Source organism: Pelobates fuscus, chromosome 5 (assembly GCF_036172605.1).
Source record: "Pelobates fuscus isolate aPelFus1 chromosome 5, aPelFus1.pri, whole genome shotgun sequence".
NCBI classification, from domain to species: Eukaryota; Metazoa; Chordata; class Amphibia; order Anura; family Pelobatidae; genus Pelobates; species Pelobates fuscus.
The window spans coordinates 129,175,413-129,195,811 of NC_086321.1; the positions used below are offsets into that span (position 1 = coordinate 129,175,413).

At 41.9% G+C, this 20,399-nt stretch overlaps 1 protein-coding gene and 1 pseudogene across 1 annotated transcript in view; one reads left to right on the forward strand and one right to left on the reverse strand.

Moving 5' to 3' along the window:
- The window catches only part of DIABLO (diablo IAP-binding mitochondrial protein), a 32,377-nt gene that overhangs the window by 11,590 nt on the left and 388 nt on the right, over nucleotides 1-20,399 (reverse strand). The window contains exons 2-5 of the mRNA XM_063454273.1: nucleotides 20,244-20,358; nucleotides 19,553-19,681; nucleotides 15,054-15,164; nucleotides 9,832-9,928 (exon numbers count right to left, since the gene is read on the reverse strand). Coding sequence (XP_063310343.1) covers nucleotides 9,832-9,928; nucleotides 15,054-15,164; nucleotides 19,553-19,681; nucleotides 20,244-20,358 — 452 coding nt within the window. The remainder of the gene's footprint in view (nucleotides 1-9,831; nucleotides 9,929-15,053; nucleotides 15,165-19,552; nucleotides 19,682-20,243; nucleotides 20,359-20,399) is intronic.
- On the forward strand, nucleotides 4,226-4,866 carry LOC134610925 (acyl carrier protein, mitochondrial-like; annotated as a pseudogene).

Below are 20,399 nucleotides of genomic sequence, written 5' to 3' on the forward strand. Positions count from 1 at the left end.
CACTTCGATTGCTGTATCAACATAACATTTACTATAATGGGATCCATGTCACTTAAGACAATGTCTTGGAAATGCGGTCAATTAATTTATTCCGTAAAAGAATATTGGAGAGTATCTAATCTATACACATCATAAACGGTGTAAAAATGTTTCATGAAAAAAACTAAATAAAAAACAAAAGACAAATACCAACACCATCACCACGGTGATAACAGATGATGCTGATTCAATATCTGCAACCAATTCTAGCCAAATATTTGGAAAGCTGGACTCTACAATCTATACTCTACAACAAATACCCGGGTATTCTACAAACATAACCTCCAGCAATGTATCTAAGGAATGTACACTTCTACAGGCCTTTACAGACTTTGGATTACAAATACAATTACTACTTTTAACTTTGGATTAAAATTCGTATCCGGATCCATCCGAGAATATCTTACTCTGGAACTTGGTGTTCTTTTCAATTCTTTCCTAGACAAAAGCTTTGCTCATTTTAATCAACCACCTTTACAGGCAAAGATCACACTACGGATGTTTTACTGTTACAACAATGATCAAAGAAGCTGGGAGCACAAAAAAAACCTAGACTGTTGGAGAACTTTGGTTCACTAATTTAAGGAAGAAATGGTCTACAATGTCCACAGTTTAATGGAGAGGGTGTTATGGGCAAATGCAAATATTACAAGTTTTAGAATGAAATGTTGTATTTCTTAAACTGTGTACTTTGTCTTTAAGAGATATTGCAAACTGACAAGGTGTTAGAAATAGAACATATTGTTTTTCATAGATGTTTCTTTAAGCAATAACCTCAGTGCATAATATGTTTGCGCCATTTTGTCCCAGACGAATTACAATAACAATAACGCATAAACAAGTTTCAAGGCTATACTACGACTCTTTCAGTACACAATATACTGTGGTAACCCCAAGTTAATGGAACTTCCCCAAATCCGGAATCTCCCACGACTGTGCACTTACGTCTTAGTATAAACAACAGATAAGCTATTCAGACTTTGGGAAGCCATCTTGTCTCTTGAACTTGATGGAAGTTCCCCAGGTCCGGGAGTTTCCCATGACGTGTGCACTTGCTTTTAGTTATGGACTTTTTCATATTTGAACTATGGTGACTCTAAAATGACGACACTTAAGGTATAAATAGGTGTACTTTTAAATGTTAACAGACAGAGGAGAGACTTGGAGACAGACGCTGCTCCATCTTAAAATGACTGAGAGGCTGACATGATGACATGTTCAGAAGGGTATGTTAACCTATTAATGGTATTTGCAAGCATTTAATTTCATCTTATAAACTCTGCTATAATGGATTTGATATGTCTATATTTATATTTTTATATAATAAATATCTAAAAGACAAAATCTATGGCTTCCAAGACAATCCTTATTTTATATTGTATTCTCAATTATTTACATATGTTAAATAGAGGATCTCTTACTAACTATATAACATTATGGCTAAGATATCTGTATGGTTAGCCCTACTAAGTTCTATGCTTTAAGACATTATAGTGGTAAATAAGGGAACCGCCAGCGGTTACAAACTGATTAATTTCAGGCACTACATGGCTTTTATGCACAAACCCCTACATGGGGTCTCCAACACAATAATGTAGGGTTTCCCTTCCATGGGTCCTTTGTGCCTGAGAGATAATTTCGTGAGAAAAACCTATAATCCAATTATCTCTCAGGTACAAAAAAAAAACTATACAAAATATACAGTACCCCAAAAGTGCCCCCATCATAACTATGAATTCCACAAAAGTCATATCGGTGGATAGCTCTGATCTGAGTGTACAACATATCCAAATATCACTCAGTTCGGTTCGGTGAAATTGGATTGCCACCAGGGTAAAGTTTTGACTGGTCAGACATGAGAGGATAGCCCAGAACAGCTCCAGGGAAATAGATGTCCTGGCCGGACTCTGTTCGGGGGTTCCTGTATGAAAACCATGCAAGGGATTCTCTTTATTTTTCGGTGTACGAATGCTCCCTCCAGTCGGTAGTTCCCATTTCCCGAACGTCGTTCATATAGTTGGTCGGGAAGTAGAACAGGCAACCTTTACCGGGGTTCGTGCAAGTGCCTAGCCGAAAAGAGTTCCAGGCACTCGACAACCAAGTGCCGCTGTCCACGTCCGGGAGACAAAATGGCCGCCACTTTTGTTGACCACGTGCATTCGGTTTACAAATGGCGGCCACCCAGGGGAAGCCTTCATTACTTACCTTGCAGTTTTGCCCTTAAGTTATTAGGTGAAAACGTACTAGTGGGGTACCAGGGTGGTCCTCGTTCGGAAGTTGAATGTAGATTATTCGGATGCCATAACTCCCAAACGGAAAAGATAAAACACAGAAACCAATACGAATCTAACGGTATGTTCCACCACAAAGACATTAGCTACTTTAAAGGTAAGCATATGAGCAACTTATGTTCCTTCCAGGTTATGGTGGCAAGAGGCACCCTGTGTCTCCCTGATATTGCATAACTTCTGCAACTTGCAAAAATTGCTTTAGCTCTAAGCTCAAAGAGATTTTTGCATTTGGAAAAACCTGCAGACTATTTAGCCACACTGATAATACTAATGCCCCATCTGCAGCATCAAGGTATGGAGGGCTGTCACATTTTGGATATCAGCACACATCACTCATAAAGATGCAATACATATGTTGCAGTATTTCAAGATGGAAGAGAGACCAAAATAAAGGATGACCCTCTAAACAGTCATGACTTCAGGAAGGCAAAAATGCCTTGAGAGCGGTTAATGGATATGGTGTGAAACAAGACACAGGGCTCCACGAGTGGTGCTGTAATTTGGCGGCTTATGAGTCTGGGAGAGAAACATTGAAGAGGAAATATATAAGAGGATATAAATAAAGAATAGCATGTCATCATCACAAGCCACCACCATTTTCTCAATGTCCCTGAATTTGAAGCCCAAGACACTGTCATTCTGTTTTTTTTTTTTTGTTTGTTTTTTTTAAAGGCTGGTAAAGAGGCAAAAGGGACAATAATCTCTGTTCACAAGGGAAGAAAGCACTATGGACTCTAATATTGACACAGGTGTGGAGTGAAAATAACCCTGCTGTGCAGAATTGCATGGGATAAACTCAAGTCTGATGAGTGTCCATAGCAAAAAACAGCAGAACCTAGGAATTTACTGCAAATAAAAAAAATGTCATGAACAAAATTATTTTAAAAGGGACCCTGTAGTCACTATAACTATAGATTAATGTAGTACAATATATTCCATAAAGCCTTTTTAAGGCAAACACTGTCATTTCAGAGAAAAGGCAGTGTTTACATTATTGCCTAGGAACACATCTAGTGGCAGTCACTCAGACGGCCACTAGAGGCCCTTCCTTGTCCAGTGCTGCACAGTGTGCACCACCTACGTTCAGAATCTCCATGCCAACGCTGAACACTCCCCATAGAGATGTGATTACTGTGCTAATGCACTTAATAAATGCATCTCTATGGGGAGCATTTGTCTTTATTCAGAGCATGGAGGCTTTGAACGTATATGTTGCTCATTGTGCAATACTGGACAAGGATGCACCTCTAATGGCGGTCTGAGTGACTGCCACTAGAGGTGTTACTAGGCAGCACTAAACAACTACAGCTTAGTTTCTCTGTAAAGGCAGTGTTTACATTAAAAAAAAAAAAGTCTGCAGGGACAGGCTCTAGACACCATAACCACTACATTCAGCTGAGGTGGTTGTGGGGACTATTGTGTCCCTTTAAATAGACTAAAGAAAGTTAAAAGTCATGGGTGCTTTACTGGGAATTGACTATTTTAGGATATTACTGTATTTTCTCAGCAGTCGGCATCACTAGATGGTTCGGGGAGTCAACCAGTTCATTACATCCTGGCACATATGAACTGTGCACAAAGAAAATCAATGAGTTTGGTCATAAAGACTTCAACCTTCAACATGTGGCCAGCTTGGATGCTGGGTAAGCTCAGTTTCATATGCAAAGTCCTTCTGAGTATCTTAGCACCACCCTATTCTCTATATCAGCACAATGTGCAATCCTTCATTTTAATGGTGTGAGTGAAGAGAAAATGGACTAGATAAATGGTTTAATTAATAAGTGTGTCACTGAAGCAATTAAACTGCTGTATGAATTCAAACTTTCACTTCTACAGTGCAGGTATGCATCAGATAGAGAATAATTCAAAAGTCAACTTTGCCTTTTTAGAGCCACTGACCGCCATGGCGTCCCATGCCCTCTGTGTGTGTGTCCGCAGCGCGCTCCGTCCCCTTCCCCGTCGCCCCGGGCGGATCCTGGGCCCGGCAACCTGCAGGTAGCGATCGGCCTTGTCGTGGCCATCCGGCCCAGGCCCAATCCTCGTCCCCCAGGTTTCCACCTCCTTATTTCAGTTATGCAGCCAGTACGGACACCTCCCTCCCATCACGTTGGAGAACATTTCAGAACGAGTATTATATGTTTTGAAGTTGTACGATAAGATTGACCCTGAAAAGCTGGCTGTGAGCTCGCACTTCATGAAAGATCTGGGATTAGATAGTTTGGACCAAGTTGAAATAATCATGGCAATGGAGGATGAGTTTGGCTTCGAGATTCCAGACACAGATGGCGAGAAGTTGATGACACCGCAGGAGATTGTAGATTACATTGCAGATAAAAAGGATGTTTATGAATGAACAATACACGTCTCACTCTATGTTCATTGATGTTGTCTCTCTGCAGGTAGTTGGGGTGGGCGCTCTGTGAGAGCGCCTGCATGCAGTGACTTCGCAACTGCCGTCAGCACTTCTTCCAGAATCCTGTATTTAAGCTTTCTGAATGTGTTGGCCTTTAATAAATGTGTACAAAATGTAAAAAAAATAAAAAAATTGCCTTTTTAAATAAATACATGTTATTTGGACTAACCCACCCTCCCCCCCCCAAAAAAGAAGCAAAACCACATGCACTTTAGCTTCCCCTTATATGAGACAAATAAAGCTGTGTGTTATATGTATATAGCGTGCTATAATAGACCTCCTGTGCAGTAGCTTCACAATAAGAAACAGAAGTGACTCCTAGTAGTCACAAGTTAAAACATGAATTTTTTGTTCAATATTATTTTAAACCATATGGATTACTATTATAAAAAATAAAAAGTTTATAATATTCTCAATCAAGACACGTTTTGCCAACAAGCAAATTACTAGTACTTGGTTCTTTTAGTCCAGGTGGTCTGGTATACAGATGTTGATGCACTAAGGTACCAGAATAAGAAATAATATCCTATGCACCTTAGACAATGTTAATACACTTTAAAAAGATCCATCCTTGCAAGCGCGCTATCTTGGCATTATACTTGATTCTGGCCTCACATCCGGTCTGTTACCAAATCCTGTAGATTCCACCTTAAAAACATAGGCTGCATTCGCCCCTTTCTTACACAAGATGCTTACTAGGGAGCTTGTCCATGCTCTAGTAATCTCTTGCATGGATTATTGTAACTTTCTCCTAATAGGTCTTCCCACAAGTCGTATTGCCCCGCTACAGTCTGTAATGAATGCTGCAGCTAGACTGATATTCCTCTCCTGTCGCTCCTCTCACACCTCTCCCCTCTGTCAATCATTACATTGGCTTCTTGTATCCTATAGGAGTCAATTCAAGGTACTAATCCACACAAAGCCCTGACCAATTCTAGCCCCTCCTATATTTCTTCACTGATCCGCAGGTATGCCTCTTCTCAGTCTCTCTGCTCTGCCCATGACCTTCTCCTGTCTGCTGCTCACACCCGTACAGCCAACTCACGCTTGCAGGACTTCTCACGGGTGGCTCCTTTCCTGTGGAATAGCCTGCCTATGACCATCAAGCTCTCCCCTAGTCTTCAATTATTTAAAAAGTGCCTCAAAACCCATCTCTTTAGGAAAGCTTATGGCCTCCCAGAATAACCTCTACCTCACATACCTGTCCCTTGCTCTCTCCTAAAGGGCAGCACTATTTTCTCCTTCAGCTCTACTTCACTTTACAAGATTTGTAATTGTCTCATTTATTGTTAAATCTCCCCCTTTGATATTATTGTAAAGCGCTACGGAATATGATGGCGCTATATAAATACCAGTAACAATAATAATAATAATAAAACGATAAAAATGTCCTTAGTAGGTAGATTATATTCTAGGTTCAACTCAGAAAAGGATTTCAGTGTTCCATTAGTGTAAAGGTCAGCCACCTTAAGAATACCAGATTGGGGCGGGGCCTGACCTGTAAGACGGCCGGTCGTGTTCCTCAGTAGCTCCCATAGACTATGGCAAATATAAAGCTAACTAAGCTATAAACGTGAGCACCTGTGCCCACCAAGCTACAGAAGGATCACCACTACAACCCGGCACAGCCACCAAGCTCACGCAAGACTACACCGAACCGACCGCCTCTCGGGCCTACAGGACTGGACTTGCGGGTCGGGGTGAGAAGCGGCGATCTCCCCCGACTGTGCACACACACACACACCGCTTGCCTCCACAGCCCTGATTCACCCCCCCCTTTGGACCGGTGGGGGTTATCCCGGTCCCCACTTGGTCGATTTACTTCAGCACCCACTCAGCTTGAACCGCTTGAGACTGCGTGGCGCGACCAACATGGCCGCCATGCCAGACCTGCTTCAGAGCAACACAAGCCCAGAATGCCCAGAGTGGAGCGATCTCTTCCTCGAAAGATTTGATACCATCTGCCAGAGGTTCTGGCTTCGAATAGAGAGCAGATCCCACGCACTCATCCCTCCCGCCTTAAAAGCGACCCGGAGAGATACCCCAACAGCTCATTCCTCTCCTGGGCCGGGAACCCGAACAGAGAAATCTCCACTTTGCCGTCCACATACCCGGAGGCCATTTTGGAAGCCAATGCGCCCATGAGCTCACAATCCTGCCGCCTCGACACGAGGATTCCGTGGACTTAGGGTACGGGCTTCCGGACAGACCTGGTGTCGAAGATACGCGGCAAGGCTGTCCTACAGTTCGAGAAGCAATCGGCAGGGTGGTATCCAGTTACACCTACCAAGGCTAAAGCCAGAGGGAAGGGATGCTGATCCTGATATGGGGAAGAACTTTCTACCATGGCCCATCCGAGGCATTGGGTGAACAGAACTCTTTTTAGTTACACATGTTTTTTCTAATTTTTGTTACCTTTGTTATTACTCATGACCCAGTGGCATCAAACTCTCTGACATAGCCTGTATATTATGAATGTGTGCAGCTTACAGCATATAGAGCCTGAACACCTATTTTATATAAGACCATACTCCATGTCTAAATCCTGTTCGATTAGAAAAACATCCCAAGCTGCACTAAAAATGTATAAATGTGTGCCTAGACACTATGTCAGTGTCTTGAAAAACGGATCAAGCTTGTTTATTATCTACTAGTACATCTATTGTTTGTCCTGTATTCTCTCTGGTCTCTCAGACCTACGATTCAACCTGTTTGTTAAAAATATAAAAATGTGCAGTTCTTAACATGCCATGACATCGTATCAACTTGTGATCTTGCAATATGCTTGTCAACGCTGTTGTGGCGTCACAATCCTGTATGTTATACCGTGCACGAAGAAAATAAAGAATGTAAAAAAAAAAATATGAATACCTGATTTAATCCATTTATCTATGGCTAGATCTGGAATGTTTTTTTGCTATTACACCGATACCAATAGTATCAATTATTTTATTCTGCACTCCTAGATTTTTCTTTAATTGGGCCCAGACCTTAAAAACGTGACCTAACAAAGCTTTTATCATCAAGATCTCGCCTATTATAGCTTTGAGTCTCCGAAATGCAACTGGTAAGATCCCGTGGTTGAGTTAAATGTGTTTCAATTTTAAACCAACTTTCTTCGCATATCTGCAGAGTCTGCATCAGATATATGTGGCCAATCATGTTAGCTAAATAATAGTTTTGTAAGAATGGCATGCCAAAACCTCCATATTTCACTTGTAATGTCATCCTTTTAATACTAATGCGAGGTCTTTTGCCCTGCCAAACAAAGAGAAACTCCTCTGAGCCAAACCTTACCAGCTTTCAGGTATTTGAATGGGGAGATGTCTAAACATATACAGCCATTTGGGGATAATGTACGCTTTTTGACTGTGTTTATCCTTCCAACCCATGAAAGATTTTAATTTTTCCATCCTTTTAGCACATAATTTGTCTCCTTTAATAGGGCCAAAAAAAATTAGTTCCAGGATGTTCCCTGCTTCTGGAGAGATCGTAATCCCCAGGTAAGTAGACTTTTCCATCCAAAGACAGTCAAAGCATTGACACAACAGTTTTTTGGTTTTTTTTGTCCTCTATATTAAGGGTCATAATTATTGTTTTTTTATTGGGATTCAATTTATAGTTAGATGTTTCAGAATATTCGTAGATTGCATTCATTATGGCGGGCAGAGACTCCTCAGGCTCCGTAAGGGTCAAAAGAATGTCATCAGCGTACATGCTGATCTTGTATTCTCTCTGGGGGTAGCACATATCCGTGGATATTTCCATCTGCTCTTATACGAAATGCCAATACTTTGATTGTTAATAGATACAATAGTGGAGACAGTGGGCAACCCTGCCTTGTTTCATACCCCAGATTGAACCAGTCAGCACATATGTTTTGCCCAATGGTTCTTGCAATAGGTGCACTCTACAAAGCCTTTATTGCCCTACAAAATAGATCACCATAGCCAAACATTTCTAAACAGCATCACAGCATCACCTGGCTGAAAGCTTTTTTCTGCGTTTAACGCAGTGATGACTAGTTCTTTATGTCCTTTCTTAGCTATATCAAGAATATCAATTATTCTTCGGATGTTGTTTATAGAGTTTCGACAGGAGATGAATCCTATTGAGATAACTTGAGAAATAACCTGCTTAAGTCTGCCTGCCACGATGGATGAGAACATTTTAGCATCGGTATTGATAAGGGATATCGGTCTGTAATTTTTTAGGAACGTTGGGACTTTGTCCTGCTTAAGTATTGGAAGGATGTTGGCTGCCAAAAATTCTGCCGGGCATTTGGATTGATTAATAAAATTGTTAAAAGCTTGTGACAGTTTGGGCGCTATTTTTTTTAAAAATAATTTTATAAAAGTAGGCAATGAAGCCATCCGGACCAGGGGCTTTTTTATTTTTTAGTGTATCAATAGCCTTAATGACCTTGTTCAGGTGGATGGGTTTGTCTAGTGATGCTTTCTGTTCTAGACTAATTTTAGGTGCTTATAGACCATGCAAGAATTTGAAAACTGCAAGAATTATGGGTTTCAAAGTTTACTTTATACATTTATTTTTATTTATTTAATTTTTTAAGAGTCATAACGTATGTGGAATGACAATGACATGTTATACATCACACATTTTGGTGTCATGGATACTTTATAAATTTTTATCTCATAAATGAAAACTGTTACCTGCTGGTGCACTACATTGATATATGTCAATAAAGAAAAATATAGATGAAAAAGTTTTCTCCTTAAACTTTAGTGCATTTCCCCCAGACAGCTCAGCCAGAACAGTGTAACCATGCATCAGTTACCACAAGATGTCCCAACATCTCACTTTAACACAGCCCTGCATTGGGATGTGATATTTACATCACAGCCCCTGACAGATGCTATTTCTTTTTAATTCTTTGAAATTTAGAAACAGGTACACGTTTAATGTACAGTTCTACAGTTACAAAGCATGTCAATATCTCCACTGATCATTAAGGAGGGAGAATAGATAAGATTAAGATACGTAAATACCAAGAACCTGTACAGCAGCAGAAGTAAAACAGTAAATTAAGTGAAGGGTTTATTTTTTTTATAGAGTATATGTACTCACCAGCCTGGTAAGCTGCTTCAGCTGCCATCTCAGAAATGCTCACTGCCCGCTGCCAGCTAGCTTCATACCTCAAATACCGCTCTTTCAGATTCCTCATCTAGAAAACAATACAAAAACCAGCTAAGACCTTGTCGTAGACATGTCAACTGAGAACTTTGAAAATAATTATTTTTTTAGTAATTATTGTCTTCATCTACTTTTTAATACAATTAACAAAGTAGTAGATTTTTTTTTGCACCTTTGATAGACATATTTCATAGGCGTCTACCTGCACACAAAGCAAAGGCCCAGGCTCTCCACTAAGGTGGATTGGGTCTTTTCACCTCCATACCGTATGCAATAGAGTCTTTTCACATCTACGCATGAAAACTAAAGATATGTTCACCATCCCTACCTACTTGGTCCAGGGTAAAGAAAGTATGTAATGCCATTGGTACTGTTGTGAAATACAACTGCTGTGATGCTGAGCATCACTTGAATTGCCTATGGAATAGGAATAGTATATGGGCTCAGACAGTTGTAATAATGTAATATTAGTCTATAACAGTGATGACGAACCTATGGCATGCCGACCCCTCTCTGTGGGGATGCGGCCATAGGTCGCCGGGGGACGTGGGGGTAGCGCTGGCACCGGTCGGCAGCAATGCAGAGTAGGCACCTGCCTGTCCAAAACTGCAGGTGCCTACTCTGCTTTCATATTGGGAGGATCTGGAGGCAGGGGGAGGGAACTGGAAAGCAGCTCTCCTGTCCTACCGCAAGCAGGCTGTGTGGGGCGTTGCTGTGCGTTACCATGGCAATGCTCCATACAGCATTGCGCGGGAGAACAGGAGAGCTGCAGCCAGACACATACTTACCACTGGACCACCAGGGCTGGCTGTGTCCCCCACTCCGTCACCAAAGGTAAGAAGAAGGGAGGGGGGGGGGAAATAAAAGATTTTATGTATATGTCAGGATGATTTTAAAAAAATTAAATTAAAAAAAAAAAAAAAATTCTACCTGCAGCATAAATTTTGTGCCGTCAATTTTTTGATATTGCGTAATGAGTCAGCCACAGGCGGCCAGGGTGGGAAGGTGGGTTTCTATGGGCAGTCGGTGGTGCCTATCTTATCGCTATTGGGGGGTTTCAGGGTTTAGTTGGGCTATGAGTTCTCTCTCAATGATGCAGTGGAGTCTCCAGCTATGTTAGAGAAAGGTGGCGGCCCTTCTTGCTTGTTCCAGCTGCAAGTTGTCACCTGTATTGTGGAGCCCGTGTTTGACTCCTGCTTTTTTGTACCAGATGCAGCGAAGTGTCGCTTTGGCATGACTGGGCCCCCCTCCATTCCCTGGCGTCTACCTGTCTGGTGTGTGATTACATGTGTGTTTGCGCTAATAGTATGCTTCAGTGAGCTATCGTTGCCTGCGTGTGCTTTATGAGTATAAAGTATCGAGTAGGCCCTCGTCTAGAGCGAGGGCCAGAGAAAGAAGATAAGTGAAAGGTAGAGTAAAGAGGGGAAGAAAGGCAGAGAAGGGGGTGGGTGGACCAGGCGCCCGGGCAGGCAGAGGGAGCCCGAGAGGACGGGGGGGAAAGGGAGGCGGGGAGAGGGCGGCGGGAAAAGGAGCCGACCAGCATCTTTCGTCGCTCGGACCCCCTGGGCAGTGGCCCCACCCCCTGAAAAGCACCAAGGGGCAGTCTTTCCAGCGTCCCCATGTCTTCTCAAAAGCCTTTTGAGTGCTGCACACCCTTGCTGTGAGGTGGTCCATGAGACATCTATCTTTTATTTTCCCCAGGATCACTGCCCTGGTGGGGAGTTGTATTTTTAACCAGCTTTGTGCCAGGGCTCGCCTGGCTGCCAATGTGATTTTGTGGAATAGTTTTAGGTCGTATTTGGGCCAGTGGTCAATTGGTCTGCCCAGGAGGTGATGTGTTCTTTTAAAACAAACAATGTTAATTAGTTTAGTTTAGACAACTGTACGAGTTGTTTTTTCTAAACTTAAACCTCTGTATTCAGGTTTAATTGCCGTGTTGGCACTTCGAGGGGGGGAAAAAAAGTTGGATGTATGGCGGTTTGGGTACTCGGGGTCAAAAAGGTTCACCATCACCGGTCTATAAGATATCCTTTGGTCAGGACCTACAAAGGGGGAGCTGTCCAAGCTCAATCAATGTTTCACTGACAGTTTCCACACAGCAACAGAGACAGCCACATATTGCATTTGAAGCTTCTTATGTTCTGGGATTGTACAGCAAATCTGTGTGCTCCATGAAAGAACAGCTATCACTCCCAGTATGTATATCAATATTCATCATCTGCTTATGTGCCCAGAAATCATTTCAAAAACTTAATCAACAATATTAAATGGAGGACATAATTAAGTTAAACAGCCCCACCAAGTAGCAACAGTGTTACGTAAATCCTTTCTACACCTACAACCACACTAAGCTGCTTTTAGTACAAGAAATGAAAGGGAGGTTTCTGGTTTTCTTTTCATTAAATATGGACTGTAACCTTCTGGAAATTAGACCAAGTCCCTGATAACTTATGTAAACCTTTCTTTCACGCAAAGATGCAGGACAGTGACAGAGGCGCTTTAAAGGATCACTATAGTGATCACCCACCCTCAGGATCCCTCTCCCTTGGTGCGGAAGGGGTTAAAACCCATTCAGTTACTTACATGAATCCAGCACTGGAAACCGTCGGCGCTGGTGACCTCTTCTCCCCCGCCAACGTCAGCTCCCAAGTGGAGCGGCATGCGCATGCTCGTCAAGAGCCGCGCTCGCATTCAAACAGTCCATAGGAAAGCATTTCTCAATGCTTTTCTATGGACGTTGTGCAAGCTGAATGCAACTTTTGCAGAAGCGCCTCTCAGGAAGACAGCCACTAAAGGCTGGATTTCTCTGAAACTGCTATGTTTACATTTGAAGGGATAAAACCTGGGGGACCCAGCACCCAGATCCTTTAAATGTATTTTCATACCTCACAAATACATATCACATTTGTTAAATAAATATAATATTAAACACCATGGTGAGTGACCATTGAACCATTTTTCTCACTTTGCTTTTTTTAACACAAACTTTAGTAAACATCTCCAATATCTTTCTTACCTTTAACACATTCTGTGCTTCCAATAAAAATGCATACATTATTACTAAAGAATTCCTTTCCAGCCAGCATCTGCCTTATATTTATTCTCCCCTAGTTCTATTTTTTTTCCAATTTTAAGATTTTTATTGTAGCATAGCATGGTTAGACATAATAAAGACACCTTATAATGCCACATCCTAGGTGCAACGAATGGGTTTAAAGGACCACTATAGGCACCCACATCACTTCAGCTCAATGAAGTGGTCTGGGTGCCAGGTGTGCACACACTTCGTTATGGGGGGGGGGATAATATGAGCCCATCAGGAGACAGTGTCGCTATAAATACTCTGATGACGACTGCTAAATCAGCAAGTTTAAGCTTTACCAGAGACATGGTAAAAGAAATAAAGAAACAAAATAAAAATTAAAAAAAAAAAGTGGAACATGAGGTAATAGCAAATGCAAAGGTAATTATCTTTCTTTCATTTAGCAGTCATGCCAGGTAGAGAATTCCAGGTTTTGAGACCTTGATCTTGGATAGAATGGCTTGTTCTTACGTATATCCGAGAGCTTAGTGGGAGTAGCAGGTGTTGGTTCCGGAACAGATCTTGCTGAGGGGGACTCTGAGGATAGGTCCAGTGTCGTGAGGAATCTCTCAGCACCGAATGTTTACAACCCAGGCCAATACAGTACAGAGTATCACTGTCTCTTAGTCATATCACTGGCTTCATTGTATCCATACCACAATGGACCTAAAGAAGTCATTATAGAAGGATAGGTGAGCTCTCTCAAATTGGTATATGTTGGAGGCAAGAGTAGTCACCTGCATGATGTGTTTGCTCCTAATCTATTACAAGCATAATAGGATGTTCCTTGGGACCCCCTGAGCGGCCTTTGGTCATTTGGACACCCTGATGAAGTATTCTATCAATATGGTTTTGGATTTAGCAGGGGATAGGATGGAAGTCAGCAAAAGTCTTATGTAGTGAGGAAATTCATTATCATCCACCTCCTTGGGGACACCCCTAATTGGGAGGTTACATTGGCGCCTGGAGTCATGTAGCACTGCTATCTTGCTCTTCAAGACCATGTTGGCTTGTTTAAGCTGGTCTGTTTTTTTTCACGTCTTGTTTACTCTGCGCAGTACTGCTTGCGTCTTTCACAGCCTGCACACGGGCTGACACAGCGCTTATGTCCTATCGGACCAGCGCTATTGCAGAAAAGAGGGTCTTTATTTCCCTTAGGATATTCTGCATGTCTGTTTTGGTTGCTTGGGCAACTCGAGCTTTCTCCAGTCTCATGGAGCTTCCAGCATCTTCATTGTCACTCTCCTCTGATGTGGAGTGGGACACTTCCCGAACAACGGCATCTTGACAGGCCGCTGCTGCTGGGTTACTCAGAGTAATTCTATGATTTTATTTAAATCGGGGCCATTTCGCTCTGTTAAGGCTTGATTTTACTTCCCATAGTAATCATAAGTAAGGTAGGGCTGAGGTTTTGCACTGCAGTTCAGAAAATAACGTTTAAAAGTCAGAGTGTCCCAGGAACTCTAATTATAAGCGCCCGGTTCGGAGCTAGCACCCTCCTAATTTTTAAGTTACTTGAAAAGCTAGTATAAAACCAACTAACTTTATTATTCAGCTTCAAACTTTTCCCCAACCAGGCTTTGTCTCCACTCAACTGAAATGACAAAGTAACAAATCACAGCCAAACCAAACACATCTCTCTAGTCAACTTTATTCACTCTGCTGCCTTTGCCACAATTGTCCATTCTTTTCTCTTGCAAACACTTCACTTCTTTGACAACATTGGTAGTGTACTTTCCTGGTTCAAATCATATCTCATCTTGTTTCGTGCTTTCAGAATTTCCTTCTCAGAGATCTGTACTAGATCTTTCTGTTGTGGTTCCACAAGGTTTCCTTCTTGATCTCTTGCTCTTTATCATCTACACATTAATTGATTTCAATATCATCTGTATATATCCTATGGTACTAATCAGACCTTAATGGTTACTCACCACTGCAAGCTTAGAGGGCCCACATTCAAAGGTGAATTTCTACATACCAGATTAAAATTTTCACTAGCGCCGAATGGAAACTTTGTGCACTGAAATCTATAAATAATGAAAAAGAAAGAAAAAAACAAAAATACTTTGATTACCTGCACACGTGCTCCAATAACAACCTGCCAAACAGCATTCTCCTCATTGGGGTTCATTTTTTCAAGAAGTGCAGTATATCTTTGTTGAAGTGAGATAAGTGTATATACAGCCTAGAGACAATGGAAAAAAATAGAACTGTAATTATTGGATAATTATACAGGCTACCTTCTTTTAAACTAGAACAGCTTTATAAAGATATATTAAAGAGGGGTGGGGGAGGGGCACAGCTTGGTCGCCAAGATGAGTGGACGCATCTAACATGAGCTCCGCTGACACTCTCCTTATTCAGTAGTTGTAAAGCCAACCCGAATGCCGAACTGCGCTAACCCAACACCAGATGGTATCGGGAAGATACCGAGTACTCCAGTAGCGCTTTCTTCAGCTTGTCGTGGCGGGGCTCTAAACTGCCTGTCTTGAGGCCAAGCGTGGGAGTTGTGGCCGACCTCTCAGCCCACAGGGTCTCGGCAGCTGAGTCACTTATCCATCCCTTTGGACCGGTGGTGGTTATCCCAGTCTGTGCTACACCAACTCTTAGTACCCCTGTGATACTTACCAGCACTTACTCCTGAGACCTGCTGCAGCTTGCATCCGTACATGGAGACTGCTTCTAAGATGGCGGACGCACCAATCCCTTGCCTTGAATCGCCTTCACAGTCTGAGGGGGTTCTCCACTACTCACTAGAGCAGGCGACAGAATGGAGAAGGGAGAGCTTGGGGGCTTGGTAGTCCTTCAGCCATAGCTTTACCCACGACTTCCATATACTCTACTACACGCCTACCCAGGCTGATGGCACCAAGGGCACATCCCTGAAGCCCCACACATGCAGACAGAGAGCTACTCGCCATCACCAATACAGTACCATCAAAGGCTTCTGTTCCCCAAGAGCGGGGAAGGATTTGGACTTTCTAAACTGCTGAGTTCGTGGCACGCAGATGCTGGCCTCCGTTTGGATCTTTTTATATAATAGACATCAGGAAAAAAAAAACAGGGTAGTAGTCAGTGGTGTGGTAACACATCTAATGATAAAACTCAAGTCATATCGGCTGACTATGTAAGTGAAGATTACAGGAGTAGCCTAGTATTTTGCATGTGAGGCATATTTGCAAAGAGATGGCCGTAACAATTGACTGACCAAGCATAGCGTGTGTACACTAATATAACAAGAGGTCATAACATCTTTAAGCAACCCTGTCTAGTGAGTCAGGTGTGTAAAAACAGGAAGAGTTATAGGTAATGCAATATTCAAGTACTATTAGGCACAGCTCGGGTTATCAACCTTCTGCTGGGTGTTGAGAAAGTATTGTGACCACTGAAGTCTGGGCAGCCTTACATTGCTATGTGTCTCAGCATAATCAGCAGGGTAATAAGCATGGATCTGTATAGCAGCCCTATACAAAGTTCACAATAGCAGGTTTGTACATTCTCACCTCATATGTGTCACAATTAGCATGTTAAAGGGACTACCTAGGTGAGGCATATCACATTGGGGGGGGGCACAAAAGAATACAAGAGACAGTCCGTTGGATCCTGCAAGGGTTCGGTACCACAGTAGTGGGTTACAGTAGTGTGTGCCAGACAACCAGTCCAAGCTCAGCCAATGCCCACGTGCGGAAAGTTCCTGATGGAAGTAGGGGATTTACTGGGTTGTTCACAGTTGCGGCTCAGTCGTGCGATGTTCCTCCGCTCGCAGCCGGTGTCGTATGAAGCAGGGCTTGGATCAACGCAAGCAGCTCGGTGGGTGCGTGGAAAGTCCTCCATCCAGCCCCAGGCCGCCTTAAAGGCCGACCTCTTGATTCCACGGACCCAGTTTTCTCGAGGAGCCGGGTCCCTCTCCCTGTGGGAGTGACAGGGGGTCTTGCTGGTCAGCCGCTTGCTGCGGCGGTGGGCCCTCCGTCTGTGTGGGCGATGTCTCAGGGTTGTGCCCAAAGTGGACTTCGGCCCAGGTAGGCCAGTAATAGGAGGTTTGGACGTTGTTAGTGCAGCTTGGCCCAAGGGGATCTTCTGCGCCTTCAGCCTCTCTCCTCTCCGCTCTTCTACCCGAGCTCGTACTGGTGAGATAGCACAGCCTTTCATCAGGGCTTCCCAGAAGCGCTGGAAGTGCTTGTCTATCCGCTGCATAATGTGGTCCATTGAGTTGTGGATCATTGCAGTTTGCTCGCTTGCGGTCTCTGTAGGCCAGGGTGCCGTCGCCATTTTGTTGAGTGTTGCTAGGCCCTGTTTCTGCTGAGTAGTTAGGTGCTGTGGCAGTCGATTAGCATAGTCCTGTGGGGACCGGGATAACCCCCGCCGGTCCAAGGGGGGAGGGGGAGTGATTTGCTGGGGTTTCTGCATCAGCTTATGAGCCCAAGGATCGGCCGCTTCCTCCTGGCTCAGCCGCGTGTAGGCCTCAAGCCTCCACTGAAGCAATCCAGTGTCCCAGACTCCCAAGAACGGTACCGTCGGGTGCAGCTACCTCTCCTGGTTATTAGTAGTGGGAACAGCGATCTGAGTGTGCGGGTTGGCAAGTAAGGTACCCCGATTTTAGTCTCCAGATGTGGGAGCTTGTGCTAAACACGTCTGGGCTGCTTGGTTACTAGGCTCCGCCCCCCCGTTTGGATCTTTTTAAATCACTGGTATACCACATCTTGAATATGCTGTGCAATTTTAAGCACCTAGAAAAAGTGCAGAGGTGTGCTACAAAAATTTATAAAAGGAATGGAACATTTTAGCTATGAAGAAAGGTTAAAAATTGAAACCTCCTTAGTTAGAAAAATGTTGCCTCAGAGGGGTTTAGGTAACATTATACAAATACATCTGGGGCCAATACAAGCCATTATGTGGAAATCTATTCACAAACAGGGCACGAGGTCATGCGTTTAGACTGGAAGAAAGAAGATTTAGTCTAAGGCAAAGGAAAGTTTTTTTTTTTACCATAAGAACAATAAGGACGTGTAATTCTCTGCCTGAAGAAGTGGTTTATAAGAGTCCGTACAGATGTTTAAACAGCAACTAGATGCATACTTGCACAAACAGAATATTCAATTATATAATTTTTCAACTGTAGAGTAATAGCTTCTTGATCCAAGGATAAAGCTGACTGCCATTCTGTGGTCAAGAGGGATTTTTTTCCCCCTAGTTTGTTGCAAAATTGGAAGTGCTTTAACCTGTTTTTTTTGCCTTCTTTTGGATTAACAGCAAAAAAACAAATGTGAAAAAGGCTGAATTTGATGGACACTTCTCTTTTCAGCCTATGTAACTATGTAACTTTATACAATACTTTACCCTTAACAAAAATAAGCCTATTCTTTCAGTCACACGCTCAGAACCTTCAGACAAACACCACTGTATTTACATTGAACCTCCACACAAACAGAGCTCTGCATCCAAACCACATTAGCCCAACACACAAATCCATAAGTGCATGCAGGTGACGGTACGACTGTCTCCTGAAGGAACATAGCAGTACTAATTTTCCTATGGCTTTCTGTTTGTTTGTGGTATTGTCTGCAATCTACTGCAATGATGGCAACTGTGGTATGGCAGATGGCTATGATCTTTATGTCTAACTATACACAAACAGCCATTCGTTTACAAACATCTGGATTACCAATTTGAAACATCAAAAGTTTACAATCTCTAAATACTGTTGGTAACATTAATATTTGAAAAAAGAAACAAATTATAAAATCATTTCTTTAGTGTTATATGCCTTTAACTATACACCATTCTCAAAAATAAATCTCAATCATGTGTGGGAAATATAAACGTATGTTGAAGTTTTAGATTTATCTGCACTTAAATTATACACTACACATTTCATTGTGTTACAGCATGCATTATCAGCGAACACGATCCATGTAAGACACATAGAACAAATCATTACAAATAATAGAAGGGGTATCCCTCTAGCATTTGTAGTACTATAACTACTATAATGTATTGCTATATGTAATGTGGCAATGCATAATGGGAGTTTTAGTTCTGCAACAGATGGAGCCCTACATGCTGGATAAACTGGCTGTAAACATTTCCACAAACTAAGTACACAAATTTAGACTAAAAAGATACAAAAAATGTATTATGATCATTTCAGCCCTGTGTCACTTTTTTGAAGCATTTAGCTACAAAACAAATTAGCAGCAACAGAGAGAGACATATAGAGTTATTCATTAAACTCCAAATTATTAACTGAATTGCAACAGTTAGGCCAATATTGCCAAGTGGCAATTATTTTTTCTAAACTATGCATTAAATACACTAGAAAAAGTTAACAGAGCTGAAGATCTCATAATAGATGTATGCTCATACAATAAACTTTCTATCAAATTATAATTATGTTGTTATTTATATAGCGCCAACAAATTCTGCAGCGCTTTACAGTGGGTAACAAAATCAAATACAAATCGGATTTCTAAATCAACTCTTTAAACTGGCAAATAAGATTTAACTTGCTAAAATTGAAAGTTTAGTAAATAAACCCCTAAGTAAGGATATTCACTTTTTAAAGATCCATCTTACCGTGGTGTATTCTGCAAGTGATTCAATAACAGCATACGTTGTCTGTGATAGGAAGGTTTGTGTACTGTCTGTTACCAAACATGCGGCTCTCTTTATTAAAGAATCATTGGAGAGTGTGGGCTCGGACCTCTAAAATTACAAACATAAACAGAGTTTATAGTATGTGGTGTAGTATATATTCATTAATAGCTACATACATTATATACACACATTTTATAGTAAAGAACTACAAGCATACTAAAACATGGTTCAATTACATTCTAACTGCTCATAAAAAGGTGCATCTTCTGCATTATCGGCCAAAGGCACCTTGGGAACCCTTGGCTTGTGTCAAACTGCTCAAAAACAGGGGAAAGGAAAGTAGTCTGCTAGCAGCATAATCACAATAACAGGCTGCAGTGATTATGGTACTTAGAGTGTTCCTTTAACATTAGCTTTTAAATTTGATTCAAACATAGACGGTCGAAAGATATCCAACTTTGTCTGTTTCTTCCAATATAAAAATATTGTACATAATTCCCAAATATGTAAATATATACCCCTGTATCTGTACAATAACAATATTTCCATAGTTGGCCAGAATGCCTTATGCAATTGTGGTGTGATTATAAAAGTACCCATCCTACATTAGCAACACAACATAAAATGTTTATTTTCATAATAAGACAATATTTCTGAAATGCTACATCACCTGCCCAACAGGAACTGCACATAGGCTTGTGCCAACACCCACGGGAATAATTTTGAGCCATGAACTTCTTAGTATATTAATGTAGTTTCCTCTTCGGAGAATGGGGAACTTTTGTCTAAAAAAGAAACAAAAAGCAAAAGCATTACTGTAAACATT